The sequence below is a fragment of the Ahaetulla prasina genome, chromosome 9 (assembly GCF_028640845.1).
Source record: "Ahaetulla prasina isolate Xishuangbanna chromosome 9, ASM2864084v1, whole genome shotgun sequence".
NCBI lineage: Eukaryota > Metazoa > Chordata > Lepidosauria > Squamata > Colubridae > Ahaetulla > Ahaetulla prasina.
This window is the reverse complement of record NC_080547.1, coordinates 3,246,040-3,260,389: the sequence shown is the minus strand read 5'-3', so window position 1 is coordinate 3,260,389 and position 14,350 is coordinate 3,246,040. Positions and strand designations below refer to the sequence as shown.

The 14,350-nt window shown below is 41.5% G+C and overlaps 1 protein-coding gene across 5 annotated transcripts in view; it reads left to right on the top strand.

Moving 5' to 3' along the window:
- PLEKHA2 (pleckstrin homology domain containing A2) overlaps positions 1-14,350 on the top strand; it is a 115,725-nt gene that overhangs the window by 91,594 nt on the left and 9,781 nt on the right. For all 5 annotated transcript variants that reach the window (XM_058194486.1, XM_058194488.1, XM_058194485.1 and 2 more), the window contains 3 exons: positions 1,573-1,641; positions 5,758-5,828; positions 7,783-7,846. In XM_058194486.1, the coding sequence (XP_058050469.1) occupies positions 1,573-1,641; positions 5,758-5,828; positions 7,783-7,846 (204 nt within the window). The remainder of the gene's footprint in view (positions 1-1,572; positions 1,642-5,757; positions 5,829-7,782; positions 7,847-14,350) is intronic.

The window sequence follows — 14,350 nt, the reverse complement described above, 5'->3', positions numbered from 1 at the left end:
TGTCATCAAGTGGCTTCTGCGCATGCGTGCGCTCCCATTGCAAACCGGTAGTAAAGATAAGTAGAATCCACCCCTGAGTCAGTGGGATGCTGCCACAGTGGTGTAAAGTCATTTTTCAGTGCCTTTGTACCTCCGAACAGTTACTAAACAAATGGTTGTAAGTCCAGTACTATTTTTACTCCTTGGAAAAGGAAGAAGAAAGCAGGAAAAACAAGAGAGGATTTTTTTCTGCAACAGGAGGTAAAAATGGTGTGCGGGAATGACCTTGGGAGACAGGAGGGAAAGCTGCAGATTAGGAACCTGGAATGTCAACAATATCTCAGTTCAGCGGCCCCCAGTTTGGGCGCCAGGGACAAATTCCATGGAAGGAGGTTTTTCCATGGACTGAAGAGGGGTATGGTTTCGCGTGCTGCCTGCATCTTGCGAATGGGGCTTCTGAATCTGTCAGCCCTGGAGGCCATCTTTGTCTTTCGATCTTCAGGGCTGCCACGCTTAGTGCTGTCGGAAAATGGGGGAGGGGGGAGGTTTGCAGGGAGTTGGTAGAGTTATTTAGCCATAACAACATTCTTTTCTCTGGGAGTCAAGGACGTTCAGCCTGCACCTGGAATGAAGTGACTGGGAGGCATCTCCAGTTGGGACAGTGGATTGATTGAACCATGTGATGGATATGTGGGCAGGGGCTTTGGCTTTCCTTTGGAGAAGAAATCTCTCATCTGGAGGTGGATTTGAAGTCACCATCACTTGGTTAAAGGGTGTGTGTGTGTGTGTGTGTGTGTGTGTATGTCTGCAGGGTGTGGTAACAAAAAGTTAAGATGGCAGCCCCCAAGATACTTTTTCCAAAAGGCAACTGGACTTCCTTGTTTTTTTTGTTTGAAAACATTTTTAGAATAGAATAGAATAGAGTAGAATAGAATAGAATAGAATAGAATAGAATTTTTTATTGGCCAAGTGTGATTGGACACACAAGGAATTTGTCTAGGTGCATAGGCTCTCAGCATACATAAAAGAAAAGATATGTTCATGTAGAATCATAAGGTACAACACTTAAAGATAGTCATAGGGTACAAATAAGCAGTCAGGAAATAATCAATATCAATATAAATCATAAGGATTGCCAGCAACAAAGTTACAGTCATACAGTCATAAGTGGATGGAGATGGGTGATGGGAACGATGAGAAGATTAATAGTAGTGCAGACTTAGTAAATAGTTTGACAGTGTTGAGGGAATTATTTGTTTAGCAGAGTGATGGCATTTGGGAAAAAACTGTTCTTGTCCAGTTCACTTCTTGGATGAGAAGCAAAACGTTTTCAAAGAAAAAACAACCACAAGAAAGTCCATTTGCCTTTTGGAAAAAGCACCTTTGGGACAACCATGACTTGCACAACTGAGAATCTCTACAGACATTTAAGATGGCAGCCATCAACCTGCAGCTGAAGTTGGATCTTCTACCACACCACACGAACATAAAAGCCAAGGTTCTTAAGAGCCCCATTCTCAGCATCTGTATTACATGGAGTATTTGGAAGAACAATTGAAAAGCTTTTAAAAGGGATTCTTTTTTGCCTTTCAGAGAAAGAGCTGGAAACGCCGTTACTTCATGCTGGATGAAATTTCTGTCAATTATTTCAAATGCGAGCAGGTAAACAATCCAGACCTTTCAAAGCTGTGATTTAGAATTGGATTCTTTATTGGCCAAGTGTGATTGGACACACAAGGAATTTGTCTTCGGTGCATAAGCTCTCGGGGTACATAAAAAAATACATTCATTAAGAATCATAAGATGCAACACTTCGTGATAGTCATAGGATACTAATAAGCAATCAAATCGTACTAGGAAACAATAAAAACAATACAAGTTGTAAAGATACAAGCAACATGGATATAGCCATAAGTGGGAAGAGATAGGCACTAGTAAGGATGAGAAGAAGAATAGTAATACTGTCTTAGTAGTTAATTTGACAGTGTTGTGGGGATTAGTTGTTTAGCAGAGTGATGGCATTCGGGAGAAAAATTAACCCTGTGTCTTGTTCTGGTGTGCAGAGCCCTATAGCGTCGTTTTGAGAGTAGAAGTTGAAACAGTTTATGTCCAGGATTCAAGGGGTCTGTAGATATTTTCACAGCCTTCTTTTTGATTCGTGCAGTATACAGGTCCTCAATGGAAGGCAGGTTGGCAGCAGTTGTTTTTTCTGCAGTTCTAACTCTCTGTTGAAGTCTGTGTCTCTCTTGTTTGGTTGCAGGGCCAAACCAGACAGTTATGGAGGTGCAGATGACAGACTCAATAATTCCTCTTTAGAACTGAATCAGCAGCTCTTTGGGCACTTTGAGCTTTCTGAGTTGGCACAGGAAGAACATTCATGTTAGGTGTCCATTTTAAGTCTTGAGATATGATATTTGGTCTCATTGCCTCTCTTCCTTGATATCCGCAGAGAAGATGGCTGTAAGTTCTCTCCCTTAGAATCAGGAAGAGGTATTCTCCATGTTCTGCTTAAGTAAATTGCATTTTGAGACCAAAGAAGGATATTTATCCTAGGACTGCAGTGGTAAAATCAGATTAGGGCAGATAGGGGTTAAAAGTAATGCTGATACCTCAGAAGTTTTTAAGTTTCTTCAAGATCTTGTGAACAGATCTTAATGTTGTTTTAGAGCAGGGGTCTCCAACCTTGGCCACTTTAAGACTTGTGGATTTCAACTCCCAGAGTTCCTCAGCCAGCTTCTCTGGTCCATGGATATCTGGGGGGGGGGACGGGACGTGATGTCATCACAGAGGGTCCACGAAGGCTTGAAAAAATGTTACGATTTAAATCTTGAATTAAGTCCTGATAGTCCATGGCCATGATGAAGAAAACATTGAGAATCACTGTTTTAGAGAAAAAAGTAATATAATATTTGGAAGAGATTATTCTACATTCTCTTTCTCTGTCAGTGATTAAGTTCCTAAAGGATGCAAAGACAGGACTGCTTAATTGTGGTTTGGTGATTCAGCAGGCTGGATTCTCATAACTTGCTAATCCGTAAACCATTGTGAGTAACCTCTGCAAGTGGATTTGTGCAACAGACTGAATCAAAGCCAAGAAAATCACCCGCTTAGCATAATTGTAAGAACTACTAGTAGGTCTGTAAGAGAACACTAAACTGGTCTTAAATAAAGCCATCGCAGTAAAACAAGTTAACGCTTAAAAACAACGAACCCCAAAATTTATTGTGAAAAGAAAATGAAGCAAAACACTATTGTTGAAAAAAAATGCAAATATTATGTTTCAAAGTTGTAATTGAAGACACTTAGCAAGAAGTCACATTTCTCTGTTGCACAAAACTCACAAAGATTCATTTTCTGACCTGACAGTTTTTTTGTCCCACATTTAGGGACAAGAATTTAATTCATTTGTTATTTGTGAGGAAATTATTTTTAATCCCCCAGACTTAATGCATTTCCAAGCTATATCATCTGACTTGCTAAAACAAAACAATAGATACTAATACTTTATTAAACTTGTATACTGCTTGACACCCCTTCACAGAAATAATTTTTATTAAAATTAATTATTGAAATTATTTTAAATGTTTGTATCATTTTTATTTTGTGGAAAAAAGTCTTTAATAAAAATCATTTTCCGCAGAGTAAATACAACACAAATTTTAAGTGAAAAATAAGAGAAATAGGAAAACATAATAGGAAAGTGAAAAAGCAAGAAAACGAAAAAAGGAGAAAAGAAAAAAGAAAGTATAATAAAGAGTAACTTTCAATCTTCCTAACAGCAGTTATATAGCTAGTGTGCTGCCTGCCTGACTTTTAATGAATCTGGATGGCTCACAACAATCAAAGAAACTGCAGTATAATCAATAAAAGATTAAAGATGAAGATAGATAAAAATTATATATATGTCCTCACTTTTATCCAAGGGTGCTTTTTCAAGAGGCAACTGGACTTTCTGGTTTTTCTTTGAAGATGTTTCGTTTCTCACCCAAGAAGCTTCATGGATGAGAAACGAAATATCTTCAAAGAAAAACCAAAGCAAAACATCTTCAAAGGAAAACCAGAAAGTTCAGTTGCCTCTTGAAAAAGCCCCTTTGGGACAATCATGACCTGGATGACCAAGAATCTCCATAGACATCCTCACCTTTTACTTGGAGGTAGAAGCCTTTTTAGTGGTGTGTTTAGATGCAAAAAAGGAATTCCAAACCCATAGAAGCATCGCTGTAAATCTCCAGCAGGAAACTTTGAAGTGCACAGCTGTGTGCAGCAGCTGCCAAAAAAGCCAACACAGTTCTGGGCTGCATAAACAGAGGGATAGAATCAAGATCACGTGAAGTGTTAGTGCCACTTTATAATGCCTTGGTAAGGCCACACTTGGAATAGTGCATCCAGTTTTGGTCGCCACAATGTAAAAAGGATGTTGAGACTCTAGAAAGAGTGCAGAGAAGAGCAAAAAAGGTGATTAGGGGACTGGAGGCTAAAATATATAAAGAACGGTTGCAGGAACTTGGTATGCTTAGTTTAATAAAAAGAAAGACTAGGGGAGACATGATAGCAGTGTTCCAATATCTCAGGGGCTGCCACAAAGAAGAGGGAGTCAAGCTACTCTCCAATGCACCTGAAGGTAGAACAAGAAGCAATGGGTGGAAACTAATCAAGGAGAGAAGCAACTTAGAACTAAGGAGAAATTTCCTGAAAGTCAGAACAATTAATCAGTGGAACAACTTGCCTCCAGAAGTTGTGAATGCACCAATACTGGAAATTTTTAAGAAAACGTTGGATAACCATTTGTCTGAAATGGTGTAGGGTTTCCTGCCTGGGCGGGGGGTCCTCCAAGGTCCCTTCCAACTCTGTTGTTGTTGTTATTGTTGTTGTTGTTATTATTATTATTATTATTATTATTTGGGCAATAACTCGGCTGCCTCTTCTTTTATCACAAATGTGACTCTCTGTTGCCACCTTACGCTTGCTTGTGCTTCGTTACCATGCAGTGACAGTCTGCTATGAACTCTGGGGAGGGTGGATGGGAGGGGGACTGGGGACTGCTTGGGGGAAAATGAAAGTAACTGCTATATTCTCCCCAAGACGCTGCCTCAAGGTCATCCGGCTGGGAGAAGAAGGCAGCTACATACCAACCTACGCTTGAACTGACCGTTCTGAAAAAATCTTGCCTGAACCTGATTGGTCATGGAGGGGAGAGGGGTCAGCGATGGGAGGCAGTTAAGGGAGGGAAAAGTTGTACTTAGGGATTTTGGCATGTGATTCTCAGTTCTGGCTATTCATTACTGTAATACACTTGACTTCTAATAATACATACCTTTCTCAGCAAAAATGGAGCCAAGGATCATTTACTAACAGATTAACAGAGTTGGAAGGGACCTAACAGGTCATCTAGTCCAACCCCCTGCTCAAGCAGGAGACTCTACACCATTTCTGACAAATGTCCAATCTTTTCTTGAAAGTCTCAAGTGATGAAGCTTCCACAACTTCCGAATTTCTATCTAGAGGTTTAAGTGGTGGCAGGTCTGACATTGTCACCCTTATTTATCAGTTTTAATATGTCAGATGCTTGCATCAGTGAGTACGACGTGCAAAAAATGATACAACAAACATCAAAAAACTTTGTCCAAAGAGTATTGCCCACGTTAGAAATTTGCTTGAATAGTGAGTCATTTAGAAATTTTATTCTTGGCTTTTCATCTACCTTCCAACCCACACAGTATCTGTTCTCACCTGTTGGCTAATTGTGCACTGCCTTGATGGTTTTGCTTATCTTGTCAGGATAAAGAGCCTTTGCGGTCAATCCTTCTGAAGGATGTTCTGAAGACTCATGAATGTCTCGTCAAATCTGGGTAGGAGTGTTCTTTATATTCGGGCATTTTAGCTTAGTATTGGCATTTGTGCTGCCAAATCGCTTATGGAATGGGTCAGTATTTAGAATGATAGACAGATAAGAGTTCTTTATTGGCCAAGTGTGATTGGACACACAAGGAATTTGTCCTTGGTGCATATGCTCTCAATGTACATAAAAAGACAAGTTACATTCATCAAGAATCATAAGGTACAACACTTAATGATAGACATAGGGTACAAATAAGCAATCAAACCATACTAGGAAGCAATCAATATAAATCGTAAGGATACAAGCAACAAAGTTACAGTCATGCAGTCATAAGTGGGAGGAGATGGGTGTGGGAACAATGGGATGACTAATAGTAATTTATTGGCAGATGATGATCTGCTTTGGTTTGTTTGCATTCCATCATCTCAGTTAGAGCGACCATGACACCACGTCATGGTACTCAGATTACGTTGCTAGTGATGGATGGATGAAACCAGGGATGCTAGTCTGCAAAATAGTTTTGGGGAAAGCTGGGAGATAATTTTCAAGGTAATTCTGTGGAGTGCTTTTTTTTTTTTAAGTACAATGGTACCTTGGTACTTGTTAATTGGTTGTGGGAGGTGTGATAAGTACCAAAAACCATGATTATCGAACAAATTTTTCCCCATAAGGAATAATATAGTGAATCACAAGGCAGCCAAGACCAACAAGTTCTAGATTGTGTGTTGAGTGCCAAACAAACAATGAGTTCCGGGACAAAATATTCACGTCAAAATGTGTTGAGTACTAAATTCAGTGAGTTTCAAAGCAGTTGAGTCCTGAGGCACCACTGTAGCTTAAGGAAAGGCACGGAAGAAGGAAGCTTCTATTTTGTAGCCAAGCAAGTGGCATGAAGGGGATGTCACTAATAGTCAGGTTTGACTTGAAGGAGATTTTACCTTTCAGGCTTTGTGAGGTAGCAATAGCAATAGCACTTAGACTTATTGTTCTGTCTCCGTCCTCACTTTGGAGTAACGAGCTGGCCTCGTTACACGGCTGCTATCAATCCTGGCTGAGAAACGCAGCTGCCTGCCAAGAAGTTCAAACAGATTAAGACTTCAGCTCACTTCGACGGTTCAGCTAATTTGCTTCCTGTAGAAGTGAGAGCAGTCCCAAAGCTCCTTATATATCCTGTGGGGTGGGGCTCCTGCCCCACCCTTCCGTTTGATGATGCTGCCCCTCTAATCTTCTGAAGCGTGGGTCGGTCCAGGCTTGATTAGTATGGTTATCAGCTGCGTTTGTAGGCGTAGCCTGAGGAAGGGAGGAATCAGGGGATGTCGGCCTCATTACGTCCTCTGACTGGCCTAGTTCTGGCTCCTGGAGCCGGGCCAAAGGAATCAGTGCTTCTGAGGTAAGCCTTACCGGCCCTTCCCCTTCATTCTCAGAGTCACTTTTGGGCATGGGGCCAGGTTCGGGGGCTGGAGCCACAACACTTATATACCGTTCACAATGCTTTGCAGCCCTCTCTAAGTGGTTTACAGAGTCAGCCTCTTACCCCCAACAATCTGGCTCCTCATTTTACCCACCTCGGAAGGATGGAAGGCTGAGACAACCTTGAGCCTGGTGAGATTCACACTGCCAAATTGCAGGCAGCCGGCAGGCAGCAGAAGTAGCTTGCAGTACTGCACTCTAACCACTGCGCCACCTCGGCTCAGGTACCTGAACTTGTCCTCCATGAGGACAAGACACAGTCGTGATATAGTTTGTCTCATTAAGGCCTTTTATTTGGCTTCTCCGGCTTTCTTGAGCTGAAGAATCATCCCAATAAGAATCTCAAAAACAACGCTAAGCACAGCCACCAATTCCAATTTCAGTTTATTAATATTGAATTAATTCTTTAGAGAAACTGGCATTCAGAAAAAAAATATCCCTGGTATATGCAATTACGTTTAAGGTTAATACTTCTTTCTTTCTTTTTTTTCAAGTGACCTTCTAATGAGGGATAATCTCTTCGAAATTATAACAAGCTACCGGACCTTCTACATCCAGGTAAAATATATATATATATGACGATATATGGAACAGGGTCTTGCAAATTTCCATCGTTTGGAAGTTGTTTAAGCCTTCTTCCCAAAAACGTTGCAAATTGTGAACCTTCCAGATGTTGCTGAACTATAACTTTTAGCAGGACCAATGATGCTGGGTGTTGGGATTTGTAGTCCAGCAATTAAAGAAGGACTACATATTCCCTCTTTTTTGAATTTGTGATCACTCAAACATCTCTGACCATACATGAAAAGTATCGGAATTGGAACCTGAAGTCTGCCCCCCCCCCAAAAAAAAACAAAACCACCAGACTGGAAGAATTATATTAACCTCTCAACTCTTGTTTCTGGTTTTTCTTTCTTTCTTTTTGGATTAGCGGATCCTAACAGTTCTACAAGGTTAAGCTTCCCCCCCCCACCTTAGAAGCATTTCTAGCCATGAGGTTTATGATTATTTTCTTACTGGTTTTCCATAAGACCTGAAGTAATTATGTCAATAATTGCATTTTATCCCTACAACATTTTCTATACTCCTATTTGATAGGCATATTCAGGTACATAAAGGAGAGCTACAAGGAAGGTATTCAAGACCTATTTTTCATAGTCATAGTATCTAGGACCAAAAATAATGGTTACAATTTAAAGGTAAAGGTTCCCCTCGCACATACATGCTAGTCGTTCCAGACTCTAGGGGGCAGTGCTCATCTTTGTTTCAAAGCTGAAGAGCCAGCATTGTCCGAAGACGTCTCCGTGGTCATGTGGCCGGCATGACTCAACGTCAAAGGCGCACAAAACGCCAAAGGTGGTCCCTATTTTTCTACTTGCATTTTTTACGTGCTTTCGAACTGCTAGGTTGGCAGAAGCTGGGACAAGGAACGGGAGCTCACCCTAGGGATTCGAACCGCTGAACTGCCAACCTTTCGATCGACAAGCTCAGCGTCTTACCTACTAAGCCACCGCGTCCCAACTTACACTATAAGTCCCAACCTACACTGTCTAATTAAAAGAAAAAGAAAAACCTCTTGATAGGAAAATTTGTATAACAGAGGAACAGTCTATCTAGGTTTCCTGCAGGAGCAGGGGGTTGGACTAGATGACCTCCAAGTTCCCTTCCAACTCTGTTACTGTTGCCTATGGACACCAGTTTTCCACCTCTGAGGCTCACAAGAATAGAATGAATAAAGTAGAATGAATGAATGAATGAGCTGGAAGGGACCTTGGAGATCGTCTAGTCCAGCCCCTAGCTCAAGCAGGAGAACCTGTACAATTTCAGATAAGTGAGTATAAAAACATAATAACATGTTTTCAGATAAAAACATCCAGTGATGGAGTGCCTACGATTTCTGGAGGCAAACTGTTCCACTGGTTAATTATCCTCACTCTTAGGAACTTGCTTCTCAATTCCAGGTTGCTTCTCTCCTTGATTAGTTTCCATCCATTGTTTCTTGTCCTGCCTTCTGGTGCTTTGGAAAATAAATTGCCCCCCCTTCCTTTTTGTGACAACTTCTCAAATACTGGAATAATGCTATCATGTCCCCCCTAGACCTTCTTTTCTCTAGACTAGCCAAACCCAAATCCTGCAGTTGTTCTTCATATGTTTTAGTCTCCAGGCCTTTGATCATCTTAGTTGCTGTTCTCTGGTCTTTTTCCAAAGTCTCAACGTGTTTTTGTAGTATGGTGACCAAAATTGGTTGCAGTATTCCAGATGTGGAAGAAGCTGGACAGTCATCTCTAACAAATTATTTCTGTGGTCCCCTGCACATTGCAGAATGATTGAACTTGAAGATTCTATATCTACTTGAAGTAGATATAATTCTACTTCAGGATGGTTGAAAATCAAACAAAAATTCCCAGATACTCACAAACAGTATACGCAAATCCACTAGCCAGCTAATTACAAGGCTGCCCTCTCACTAGAATTCAAAGGCCCTGCAGAATAATCAGTCTTCCTAAAGAACAGGAAGTTGAAGGTATTCCACATTTAGAAGACAAGATGTTCTAAATGAGGAGAAGAGCAACCAGGATGATTAGGGGACTGGAGGCTAAAACATACGACGGAACGGTTGCAGGAACTGGGCATGGCTAGCCTAGTGAAGAGAAAAACCAGGAGAGACATGATAGAAGCCTTCCAATGTTTGAGGGGTTGCCACAGAGAGGAGGGGGTCAAGCTATTTTCCAAAGCACCCGAAGGCCAGACAAGGACTAATGGATGGAAACTGAAGGAGGAGAGATTCAATCTAGAAATAAGGAGGAATTTTGAATTTCTCACAGTGAGAACAATCAACCAATGGAACAGAAGTTTCCTTCGGAAGTTGTGGGAGCTTCATCCCTGGAAGCTTTCAAGAAGAGACTGGACTGCCATCTGTCAGAAATGGTGTAGGGTCTCCTGCTTGGGCGGGGGGTTGGACTAGATGACCTAAAAGGTCCCTTCCAACTCTTAATCTGTTAAAAATGTGGCTCTAAGAAAGGACAAGACTGGGCTTCCAACCCCTTTCCAGTGATCGGGGTCTGGTTTATATATGCCCATCTGTTCAGGATGCTGTGCATTTTAGAAGACCACCTGTAGAACTTCCTAGCAGGTTTATCTGGTTGAATGTTTCAGAGGTTCTGAAAGTCACCTGGTTTCTCAGAAATTTGGTAAATCTTTGCGTGTTTAAAAAAAATGGATTCCTAGTAGAAGAGGCCGCATTTTTTTTTAATTTAGTTTGCGAGGTCATCAAATTTAGCTTTTGACAGTTGAAAGCATTCTTCCCCTGCCAAGCAGGTTGCTTTGTTGACAGGCTGTCAAGCGGAAAGGGTAAACGAGGTGAGACTTAATACACAGCCCATTTTAGCCCAGGGAGCCTAGTGAAGCGCGAGAATCCCGCTATTGCCACAGTTTCACTTCTCCGTTTCATCATGTTCGCAATGAAAGTTATTTGTACAGGTGCAGAAAGACAGCCATAAACATGGGAATTTGTGTGTGAAGGTTGTGTTAAGGAGAGCTTTCCCCAGATAGGTGGGGGACAGAATTGCTTTTCAGGTGCGTTGGGACCAGTGGTAAAATTTGTTAAAATTTGTAGGCGTGGCTTGGTGGTGGTGGTGGGTAATGTGACTGGGTGGGTGTGGCTAACTTTTTTCTTTTTTTACTTTTAAAAGCATTTTTTCTACAACCTCTTCGGCCGAAGAGGTTGTAGAAAAAATGCTTTTAAAAGGCTCTGACGATCCCAGCTGAGTTGCCTGATCATCAGAGACTTTTGTTTTCTTTTAAAAGCATTTTTTTTTGCCTTTAAAAGGAAAAAAAAGCCTCTGACGATCAGGCAACTCAGCTGGGATTGCCAGAGGAGCCTTTTAAAAGCATTTTTTCTACAACCACTTTGGCCAAAGAGATTGTAGAAAAAATGCTTTTAAAAGGCTCTGACGATCCCAGCTGAGCCGCACGATCATCAGAGGCTTTTTTTTTAACTTTTAAAAGCATTTTTTCGGCCGAAGAAAAAATGCTTTTAAAAGTTAAAAAAAACCCTCTGATGGTCGCGTGGCTCAGCTAGGCATGGGCAGTGGGTGGGGCAGGGATTTTTGCTACCAGTTCTCCGAACCACCCACCGCCATCGCTACCGGATCAAGCGATCCAGTCCAAACCAGGAGCATTTCACTCCTGGTTGGGATGACATTTAGGAAGCATCAGATATTAGGAAACTTAAGAGTTGTGTGCAACTGGGAGAAAGCGTTTTGCAGACACTAGAAATGAAGGGGTGTTCTCAGAGCTTGGTTGTTTTCTTGCAGATGGTTCGCTACCCAAACTGGGTAACTAATTTGGGTAAGGAAACATCTGCAAGAAAACAAACAAACTCAGAGAGCACCAAGGACCCCCTCATTTGAACCCTGAGCTACAAATATTCTCCTTTATTGAGACACTAGAATTGTTCTCAAAAATCAATGCAAACTTTTCAAGATAATTCTATAGGGTGCTTGTCTAGAAGAATTCTGAAGAGATGCAATATCTTCCGGTCAAGAACATCTTGCATTCTTTTTAAGCACCATTGCCTGAAATTCATAGAGTCATAGGGCTGGAAGGGGCCTCAGAGGTCTTCTAGTCCAGCCCCTTGCCCTAGGCAAGAGTCAGCGGTGAAATTCAAATTTTTCTACTACCGATTCTGTCGGCATGGCTTGGTGGGCGTGGTGTGGCTTGGTGGGCATGGCAGGGGAAGGATACTGCAAAATCTCCATTCCCTCCCCACTCCAGGGAAAGGATACAGCAAAATCCCCATTCCCTGCCCACTCCAGGGGAAGAATGTTGCAAAATCTCCATTCCCACCCCGCTCTGGGGCCAGCCAGAGGTGGTATTTGCTGGTTCTCTGAACTACTCAAAATTTCCGCTACCAGTTCTCCAGAAGCTGTCAGAACCTGCTGGATTTCACCCCTGGCAGGAGTCCTTATTTCCATCCCAGACAAATGGTTGTCCCCCTTTTTCTTGAAAACCATCAGCAACCAAGAGCACACTCTCTCAACATTTCTCAGATGAGAAAAGATATTGTGAATATCTGAATGGCAATCAATGGCTGTCCAAGATCTGCGACAGCTAAAGTCGTCTTTGGAAATTTGCAAACTGCAAACAGGTTTGTTTTGAATTAATTGGAGCTAACTCACGCCTGTCTCCCCAAGACACTTTTGGAATTTGGACAATGTTTTACAAGCCGTACCCAAATGACAGCCTGCTGGGAACCAGGGTTGCATATTTGCGTGGTGACTGACATGGGAAACATAACTGAGTTATAATGCACTAATTAAGCAGAATGTTACTGCCATCCCTCTGGCCCCCACCCCTTCCCCATTCCTCTTTTCTATTTTTGGAGTGATGAGCAAATCCCCATCCTTCAACCTTTCATTATTCTCTTCTAAGAAAGCTTTAGGGGCTTTTTGCAAATGCAGTTGATGACGGTAGCTTAGCCGTGTGTTTCTCCACACATCATATTCTCTCTCTTCGGATTCGAAGAATGGCTTAGAATAGAATAGAATAGAATAGAATAGAATTTTTATTGGCCAAGTGTGATTGGACACACAAGGAATTTGTCTTGGTGCATATGCTCTCAGTGTACATAAAAGAAAAGATACGTTCATCAAGGTACAACATTTACAACACAATTGATGGTCAGTATATCAATATAAATCATAAGGATTGCCAGCAACAAGTTATAGTCATACAGTCATAAATGGAAAGAGATTGGTGATGGGAACTATGAGAAGATTAATAGTAGTGCAGATTCAGTAAATAGTTTGACAGTGTTGAGGGAATTATTTGTTTAGCAGAGTGATGGCCTTCGGGAAAAAAATGTTCTTGTATCTAGTTGTTCTTGTGTGCAGTGCTCTGTAGCGTCGTTTTGAGGGTAGGAGTTGAAACAGTTTATGTCCAGGATGCGAGGGGTCTGTAAATATTTTCACGGTCCTCTTCTTGATTTGTGCAGTATACAGGTCCTCAATGGAAGGCAGGTTGGTAGCAATTATTTTTTCTGCAGTTCTAATTATCCTCTGAAGTCTGTGTTTTTCTTGTTGGGTTGCAGAACCGAACCAGACAGTTATAGAGGTGCAAATGACAGACTCAATAATTCCTCTGTAGAACAGTGGTGAAATCTGAACTGGTTTACTACCGGTTTGCTGGCTGCGCATGCGTGCTGTGCTGCGCACCACACACCAAATGCGAGGTGTGCACAGGTGCGCATTGCACGCCAAAAGGAGGCATGGGGTAAGTGGAACAGTGCAAGGAGGGGTGGGAATCAGCTGTGGCACGCAATCTTTTTTTTTTTAATTTTAAAAACATTTTTTTACAACCTATTCGGCCGAATAGGTTGCAAAAAATGCTTTTAAAAGTAAAAAAAAAGGCTCTGACGATCAGGCGGCTCAGCTGTGATCGTCAGAGCCTCTTTTTTTTTTACCTTTTAAAAGCATTTTTTTTAAAAGAAGCGGCAAGCGGGCGATTGGGTGGACATGGGCAGCGGGGGGATTTTTGCTATTGGTTCTCCGAACCACCCGCCACCATTGCTACTGGATTATTATTATTATTATTATTATTATTATTATTATTATTATTATTATTATTATTATTGTTATTATTGTTATTATTGTTATTATTGTTATTATTATTTAATTTTTATGCCGCCCTTCTCCCGAAGGACTCAGGGCGGTGAACAGGCAGATAAAATAATACCATATATTACAATAAAAACACTCTTTAAAAAACTTATTCAATATGGCCTAAAAATTTAAAATACAATACAAAATATAAAATAAACCCCAATAAAATCCATATTTAAAAACCCTATTTAAGCCAGTCCTGCTCGGAAGAATAAATACGTCTTCAGCTCGCGGTCAAAGGTCCGGAGGTCAGGAAGCTGTCGAAGTCCTGGGGGAAGCCCATTCCAGAGGGTAGGTGCCCTCACAGAGAAGGCTCTCCCCCTGGGGGTCGCCAGCCTACACTGTTTGGCTGACGGCACCCTGAGAAGACCCTCTCTATGGGAGCGTACCGGCTGGTGGG